The following is an 8,587-nucleotide window of genomic DNA, read 5'->3' on the forward strand; positions in this document are numbered from 1 at the left end:
TTGAGGTTTCTGCCATCACATTTGTTTTCTCTCCAATTTGAATCCATTTCAATACACACATGTGGGAGCAGGATTACCTTGTACTACTATATTTTACACAAACATATCCTCTCTTCTCAAGTTAATATTGGACTATAATTAACAGTTTTTGAAAATGTATAGCAAAAGTGCATTTCATGGTGACAAAATATGTATCAGCTATTAACAGCAGAAAAAGCGCACATCATTGAGGGCTGTGTCATCACCAGCACCCTGGTCCCTCTCCAGCCTTGTTCGTAACCCACATATACCCTTTGACGTTGAGGGGCAGCGACTAGACCACTTGTCAAATTTTCCCCAATTATGGCCATAGCCCCTCAGAACCTGACCATCACTGCAGCTGAACTGGATGTTGTTGGCTGCGGTATCATCACGAACTCCTTGAGCGGGTTCCACTCTCAGAGAAAAGGAAACCAGGTAGTGGGTTGGCCGACAGTACTGGGACTTGGTCCAGATTCCCCACCTGCCCAAATAAAAGATAGATATGCATCTCTTTGGTGTGTATATTATGCCCTTGTCATTAGGTCACAAGACTTAAGCATAATGGCTAAAATCTGGGACTAGGAACCAGTTGAACTCTATGCCTGAATATCTAAATTCATTATCTCTGGATATATAATTGACTTTCCACCTAACTCGTTGGGCTGTTTTAGGTGGTGGGGAAGGGAAGAGGATGTTGTGGTTTCTGCCATAATCTCCTGGAAGTGGGGGTGGGAAATAAAGATTTTTTTTTTAATCCCAAACCTTCCCTTGACCACATTTCCAACTCTATTCCCAAACCACGTCACACTCAGAAACCATTAGAGCACAGATTTCTTATTCTGGAAATTGCAGTATTGAAAGCACCATTTCCCCTGAAAAGATCTTTTATTTCTATTACCCACTAGTGAAGAGGTGAGTCATTATTCAGCTAGTGAGGCTGGTAGAGTATTCATGGCTTGCAAAGCCATGTTAACAAGGATAGCCAATGAATAGGCATAGCAACTAAGTCAGCCAATGGGAGCTAACCACTTTTGAGTCTGTACAGAGACTCGAAACTGGAACTTAATCTTAATCCTCTTGGTATTCTCTGCTGAAATGAAACTAACTCCTGCTTGTGTTTACTTGAAATAATCTATCATTATGTTTATAAAGATGTTATTGAATCTAGCTGAATCAGTCAACAGTCTGCACTTCTGGTTTTGAATTTTGCAACAAACTATAATAGAGTCCACTGTGGTAATTCAGTGCCTCATTTTCTTACTGGAAATCTGGACTTCCATCTCAGTTCACAAAAACATAGAGTGTCCCTTCTGGTTGCCATGTGGGTCTTCCCCATGCTTTTCTTTGGAGAGAGACTATATTTCAATAAATAAAAATTGGAACAACCTCTCATAAACCCAATGCTGCCCAAATCCTGATTTGAGGCATTTTGATTGCTGAGACCTTCATTTGCAATCAAGCTGATTTTATAATCTGATAAATAAATCAAAGATACTGTAAATTATAGACATTACCATAAATCAGTACAGTAACAGAAATACATGTGTCTGAATTGACTGAGATTTGACGTTTAAAAAGCTATACCCAGAATTCAAGTACAGGACATTAATAACAGCCACATTTCTGACTTTCATAAACAGCAATCTCACATGTAGTTCAAGACTGAAGTCTATGTCTCCCTACAAACAGAGTTATTATAAAGTGACCAGATTTTAAGATTGGGAAAGAAGGACACCGTTGGGGGTGGGGACTAAAAAATATTCACAAAAAATGTTTTTCTCTCTGTCCCTTCCTCTTTTTTCTCTCTTTTTCTCTCTCTTCCTTCCTCCTTATTTTTTTCTTTCTCTCTTCCTCCTTCCCTCCCTCTTGGTCTCTTTATGTCTCTCTTCCTTCCTCTCCTTTTTTCTCTCTTCCTTCCTCCCTTTCACTCTTTCTCCCCCTCTCTTGCTATCTCTCTCTCTCTTTCTCTCTCTTCCTTCCTCTCCTTTTCTCACTCTCTTCCTTCCTCCCTTTCTCTCTCTCTCTTCCCCGCTCTCTTTTCTCTCTCTCCCCTTTTCTCTCTCTCTTCCTTCCTCTCCTTTTTTCTCTCCTTTCCTTCCTTTCTCTTCATCTCTCTCCCCAACTCTCTTTCTCTGTGAGTGTGTCTCTCTCTCTCTCTCTCTCTCTCTCTTTCTCTCTTGTAAACCACATACAGGGGTCAAAGTAGGAGCGGGATGCCGCCGGCATCAGCAGCACTTGGCAATAGCAGCGGGGTGGCGGCAGGGTGGTTGGCTGCAAGCAGGAGCTCCAGGGCGGAGGCATCGACGGCGTTGACTGGACATGTTGCTGGATGCTGTACATGCTGGTGCTGTGCTGGGCATAGGTGTGGGGCTGGCACTGGCCCACTGGCTGGGCCGGGATGGAGGTGACAGCCTAGTGCCGCTGCTGCCGCCGCCCTGTCAGTCCTACTTTGACCACTGCTTGGTGGCACCGCCTTCACTGCCCACCCCACTGCCCCGTGCCCGCCAGAGCTGCCCGGCCCCACTGCCCCTGCAGGCCCACCTCGGGCCCAAGCCCTTCCTGCCACCCAAGAGCTGCAAAGCTAAGCTCCCACTGGCAGGCCCCAAATCTCACCTGCCGCCACCAGCAGGAAACTCCAGCTGGGCGGAGCGCTGCAGCTGTGGGAGAGGTCACCTCCGTAGCCGAAGGGTGGAAACTCAGTGCTTGGAAGGGCTGTGTATGCATTTGCTCCAAACCTTTTGCAAACTTTGCCAGGCTTCGGGACTGGGGGAGGGGGAAGCCAGCTCCAAAATTGGGACATTTCTGAACTGCCATGTGACAGGGAAAAAAATCATTCAAAAGCGGGACTATCCCATTGAAGGCGGGACGTCTGTTCACTTTAAGTTATAAGAACAGCAGATAGAACCATGGATTGCATATGAGAGAAGTTTGTGGGAGACTGTAGCCAATAAAGGGCTGTTTGGGGGCATGAATGAAGGTCAGGAAAGAGCACGCGTTAGAGATCGATTACAAAATATTGGTAGCTATTTGGGGACTTTTTGGGAATAAACAAATCTCCAACCATGTCCCTGCTGCTAATTCAGAGAGACCATTGCACAACAGTGTCAGAAAGTCAGCTGTACTCATTCCAGTGCATCCTCTTCTAAAATCAGTAGCGGTAGATAAGGATCAGTCACCTATTTCCCAATTCCTTTTTTTTCCTGCCAAATAATTTTTATTTTATTTTTCACTCTAATCACACATACAAAGTAAAATACCATCAATATCGAATTGCATTACAATAAATCATTTTTAAAATTTCTGGAGACATAATCCATCCAATACTACCTCCTTACATTTGACATCTGGACAAAAATAATTACTCAAATTTCTTATATGATATTTAAAAAGCTGTTAGTTAATACACTTTTTAGGCTGTTCCTAATCACATCAAATTAATAGGCCATAGTGCTTCAATTTTCTCTATATATCCTTAATATCAATGTCCATGTATGGAATTTCTAATTACACCCAGCAGTTTTTAATTTAAATCAAATCATTACTAAGAAAAAAATAGAACAATTTTGTGCGGGAATATCCAAATAATGTGTCACAACCCCATGAACCGAATTAATAATACTTCCCTTTAATAGGTAAATTAAAAATTAAAAATAAAATTTAAAAATTTAAAAAGGAGGAAAGAGAAAGAGAAGGAGGTTCGTTTACTTTTGAACCATAAAATTCCGTAGGGTTCTATAAGGAATGTATACAAGAAAAAGGAGAAAGATATGCTCCCCGATTCCTGATGATAAGAAAATAAAATAGTACAAGTAAGTCAGTTACTCACGGCCCAACTGCAGACTGAATGTATCCACCTTCGGAACAGTGCAAACGGATTCCATTCACAGCTGTGTCATCAGAACTTCCTTGTGCTGCTTCTACCTAAGAAAATAAGACTCTGATAAAGTTCAAGATCAGTCCTTCTGCCCTTCAATGCTGAGAATTTTCAACATTGACCCATTAATATGGAACAATCAGTGCCTCTCTTTAATTATAGAATTTTTTAAAAATGTTAAGCATCAACACATATCTTATGGCCGTTCTTAAAACACAAAGTGAAAAAATGAAGAGTTAATTTGAAGGAAAGAGAAAGAAGTAGAAATGTAAGTTCTTACCTTCAGGGAGAAGCCATTTACAAAGCCTTCAAGACAAAAGCCATCTCCGCCCCAGTAACCCCAGGCACCCCCATTTTTTACAAAGATTGTACTTTTGAACTCTCGAATTTCGGTATTCCCCAGGCAGCAGAAGATGGTCAGAAGAAGAGCGGTGCTGACAGAGAGGTCCATGGAAGAGTTAACCAGCCTGCCTTTTAAAAGAAAAATGTCTTCAGAAATTGTGGTCTTCTAGAAACCAAGAGTCTTTTATCAAGTATCTGCGGTACCACTCTTATGAAATCATCCTTTTCGATTTATTTATTCTGTACACTTGAATCAGTTTTCTTGGACTATGTCCTGAAAATTTCTGTGCAAATTTGAGAAGTTTTTTGCCACTGCTTCCATCTTCCTAGAGAAGAAGGGACTGGTCCAAGGTCAGAATCAGAATTAGAACGAGCTGAAAGTGACCTTAGAGGTCTTCTACTCCCACCCCCTATACCCGTGATAGCGAACCTATGGCATGCGTGCCACAAGTGGCATGCGAAGCCATATCAGCGGGCACACAAGCTCAGGTGTGGTGTGCATGCACATGCGGCCAGCTGATTTTCAGGCCTTCCAGGCCCACTGGGAGTCAGGAAACATTTTTCTTGTTCTTCTTAAAATCCAGAGCCTTTGCAGGAACCTGGGCAGAACAAAAGAGCAGGCCTTCCCGTTCAAATGAAACATGGCAAATGGGTCATTTTCTGCCTCCAGAGGGCCTTTGACAGGGTGAGGAAGACCATTTTCACCTTCTCAGGCTCCTAGAGTGAAAAAATGGTTTGCCATTGGGTGCTGGGACTGGGGGGTTCGGGTGCGAATGGATGGGAGGGCATGGAATTATGGGTGGGGGCCCACACGGGCATGCCCCCAGCACCCCCTTCTGGCATGTGAATCAAAAAGTTTCACCATCACTGCTATAGACTCTTTAGCCTTCTCTTTTTCTATGCCTCAATTTCTACATAACTAGATGTGTGTCATTCTGACTCAATCACAATCTTTGGTCTCCCTTCCTTGTTCTCTGCTTACCGTCTTCCTGCAGTTAATTGTCCTACAGCCAAAATGGGTAAGACTTTAAATGGAGAACTATTTGTAGGCAGGACAAGAAATTAGGGCAGGGACAGTTCTAGATGTTCACTGTTTGGTATAGATAAGAACCCAGACTATTCGTTTCACTCACTAAATTTTGCATAAATTGATCACGCACTGAGATTTTATATATTTCTGTACTTGAAATAAGAGAAAGTCAAGGTACTAATTTTTAATAATTGGTCATAAGAGACTTGGAGATCAAGTTGCTTACCTCTGCAGTAAGTCACAGTTTGCACAGCACAACAGTAGCTCACATAGCATTAACTCAAACAGACCATATTATGGGTTACCACAATGTATGAATCCTGCCAGTGGAAGGAATACATTTCCTTCTTTTTGCTAAAACACAAAATACCACGTGTGTGGTATTTGAGGGAAGACAAAATTATTAATCATGTATCCATGCTAATCACATTATTGCATGGTCCTTCCAAAAACCTCTGCAGAGAGGCAGCAATTCTAGAATGTGACTATGCAGAATGTTTTGCTGGAAAACAGGGGGGGGGATGTGTCCAATGCCCCGGAAAACATATTTTCAAAACTAAAAAACCCTTAGCCCATTAACTTCTTAATTTTGAAAGTGTACACATTGATTTATTTAATATTTTCCACTAATGTCTTGGCACTGTAGCCATTCAGTTCAACAATTTGCATGTCTTCTTCTAGAAGTATGGTGTCTATACAGGTCTTTTCCTTCAGAACAGTTAATGAAGAAATTTGACCAATTTTTTTCTTCAAAAAAATATCTTTATTCCTTATTTACATTACTAAAAAAAGACGACATAGAAAAAAACCCTACATACATACAAACAAGACAAAATAAAGCATAATGCTTTATACATTAAGTCACTTTGGTATCAGAACTTAAAGTAGATACCTGCTATATAGCAGGATATTTTTTGTTTGCAGCTTCTTCATTCACAACCATTTCAATTCCTACTTACTAATATACGTTAATCTCATTAAATTATCAATATCTATTTCTCTATATTTCCTTTCGTTTCGACTATATTTATTCTGTGGTATAATGGTTCATTAAGGCAGCTATATTTACATTTGACAATAGTTTGGGGTTTTTTCTCTCCATTTTTCTCCATTTTCATTTGTGTGTGTATTCACAATCAGGATTTTAATTATTTATATAATACCCAAGTGTTGTGGAATTCCTTATTATCTTTATCCTGTAGTTCTTCAGTAAGCTTAGTCATCTCTACTACCTCATAGACCTTTAATATAAACTAATGTAGACTAATTCTACATTTAATGTGTTTAAGTTTTGAAATGGATTACTTAGGCAGATCTAAAACAAACACTGAAATGAACTGCTCAAACTCTGTTTTTTAAACAAATTGCTGAAACTAATTGCCGAAATGCATTCTAAAAATTTACTGTCAGAACAAATTGCTGAACTATATCCTGGTAAAAACCATAATCTAAGGTAAACCTATTTTTATAACCTTAACATAATCTGCCATATTTAGTGTAATTAACGACCCAAAGGGAACAGATCATTCTGTTTGGGTTGTATGGACCTCTGCAGCAAACAGCCCAGCAATTGTATTAGTGAGGAAGAGACAATTGCCAAAACATTATGATAGTAAATGAGGAAGACGCAAGGTAGATAGGACCAAGAGTGTGTGCTATTATTCTGTTAACAAGGGAAGGGAAGGGGAAGGACTTAGAGCAGAGTTGTCAAACTCAATTTTATTGAGGGCCACATGAAGGTTGTGTATGACTTCAGGAAGATCGTCTGAAGCATTGTCCCTGCTGCCCGTACAGCCAACACTACGCTCACGCTCCCTTAGCCGGAGCCACCAGTAATCCTGTGGACGGTGGCAGGTGCACGGGTACACCACCGCCACCGCCGCTCCCACAATGGAAAGGCAGCTGAGGGGAAAAGACTTAGAAAACAAAACAAAGGGAACTTCATAAAGAAAAGCGCAAAACCCACATCATTCCAAGTACTTCCGGTCTGAAGCTAACCGGTTTTCTAACCCAAGTGGCCCAACCAAAAAAGTGGATCATCGTGGGAACAGAAAGATGCAAATAGCTACCTCTATAAGCAATGCTGGAGCCAGCAACGCAGAATAGATAAGGGGGCTGGGGGTTGAATAAGATGTGTTCCCAGTTTATAACTTCTGGGTAAATCTTAGGGCTTCTTAAAGCCTTCTCTCCCAAGGGAAATGGGAGTTTAGCTGAATCTTTAGTGCTCTAAAATGGAAGTCTCCAACCTTGGAAACTTTAAAACTTTATTTATTTGTTTGTTTGTTTGTTTGATTGATTGTTTATTTATTTTGTCCAATACACAATGAGGGTTTTAGTGGGTATATATCTATATACACATAGTGAAATATATGATGAAGGTTATAGAGGAGATACTCATAGTAAAATATATCTAAGAAATAATAGAAAAGAAGGTATAGTAATAGAGCATATCAATGAAAGAATAGAAGAAGAGATATAGGAATAGAAGAAAGGTATAGGAGATATAGGAGAGCAATAGGACAGGGGACAGAAGGCACTCTAGTGCACTTGTACTCGCCCCTTACTGACCTCTTAGGAATCTGGATAGGTCAATCGTAGATAATCTAAGGGTAAAGTGTTGGGGATTTGGGGATGACACTATGGAATCCGGTAATGAGTTCCACACTTTGACAACTCGGTTACTGAAGTCATATCTTTTACAGTCAAATTTGGAGCGGTTAATATTAAGTTTAAATCTGTTGTGTGCTCTTGTGTTGTTGTGGTTGAAGTTGAAGTAGTCGCCGACAGGCAGGACGTTGCACCATATGATCTTGTGGGCAATACTTAGATCTTGTTTAATCCATCTTAGTTCTAAACTTTCTAGGCCCAGGATTGAAAGTCTAGTCTCATAGGCAAATGTGGCTGAGGAACTCTGGGAATTGTAGTCCACAAGTCTTAAAAGTTGCCAAGGTTGGAGATCCCAGCTCTAGAAACACTCCATTTAAGGAGTGTTTCAGGTTTATCATCATCACCATATATTTCCATGCACTTCCATTGTGAAAATTGGAGTAGTCAAGAGAGGGGTCTTTAAAACCTCATGGTATAGTAGTAATATTAAGGCAACCTCAGCAGGGAACTGTAATTGTAAATAATTCTATCACTAGCCATTTTTGTGACTAAAAGAACAACTACCAAATTGAATTGACCTCGTTTGCTTGTTTTGTTTATTTGTTGGAATTAGGGGTTAGGAGTGCAAGGATCTTCAAACCTGGCAAGTTTAAGGCTTGTGGACTTTAAGTCCCATTTCTGAGCTAGCATGAATGGTGGAGAAATTCTGGGAG

The 8,587-nt window shown here is 40.6% G+C and overlaps 1 protein-coding gene across 1 annotated transcript; it reads right to left on the reverse strand.

Moving 5' to 3' along the window:
- Nucleotides 1-201: 201 nt before the first annotated feature.
- On the reverse strand, nucleotides 202-4,356 carry LOC139166326 (vitelline membrane outer layer protein 1-like). Its single transcript, XM_070749720.1, has 3 exons — nucleotides 4,176-4,356; nucleotides 3,848-3,942; nucleotides 202-502 (listed from the first exon to the last, which is right to left on the reverse strand). The coding sequence occupies exons 1-3, from the start codon at nucleotides 4,344-4,346 to the stop codon at nucleotides 202-204; spliced, it is 567 nt and encodes a 188-aa protein (XP_070605821.1). The 5' UTR covers nucleotides 4,347-4,356.
- Between the last annotated feature and the right edge of the window lie 4,231 nt (nucleotides 4,357-8,587).

This window comes from Erythrolamprus reginae, chromosome 4, assembly GCF_031021105.1.
Source record: "Erythrolamprus reginae isolate rEryReg1 chromosome 4, rEryReg1.hap1, whole genome shotgun sequence".
Classification (NCBI taxonomy): Eukaryota; Metazoa; Chordata; class Lepidosauria; order Squamata; family Dipsadidae; genus Erythrolamprus; species Erythrolamprus reginae.

Coding starts and splice junctions, on each gene's coding strand:
- LOC139166326 (XM_070749720.1), bottom strand. CDS start 4,346: ATGGACCTCTCTGTCAGCACCGCTCTTCTTCTGACCATCTTCTGCTGC. Junction 3,943..4,175: donor TAAATGGCTTCTCCCTGAAG/GTAAGAACTTAC, acceptor TTATTTTCTTAG/GTAGAAGCAGCACAAGGAAG. Junction 503..3,847: donor ATTCAGTCTGCAGTTGGGCC/GTGAGTAACTGA, acceptor TTATTTGGGCAG/GTGGGGAATCTGGACCAAGT.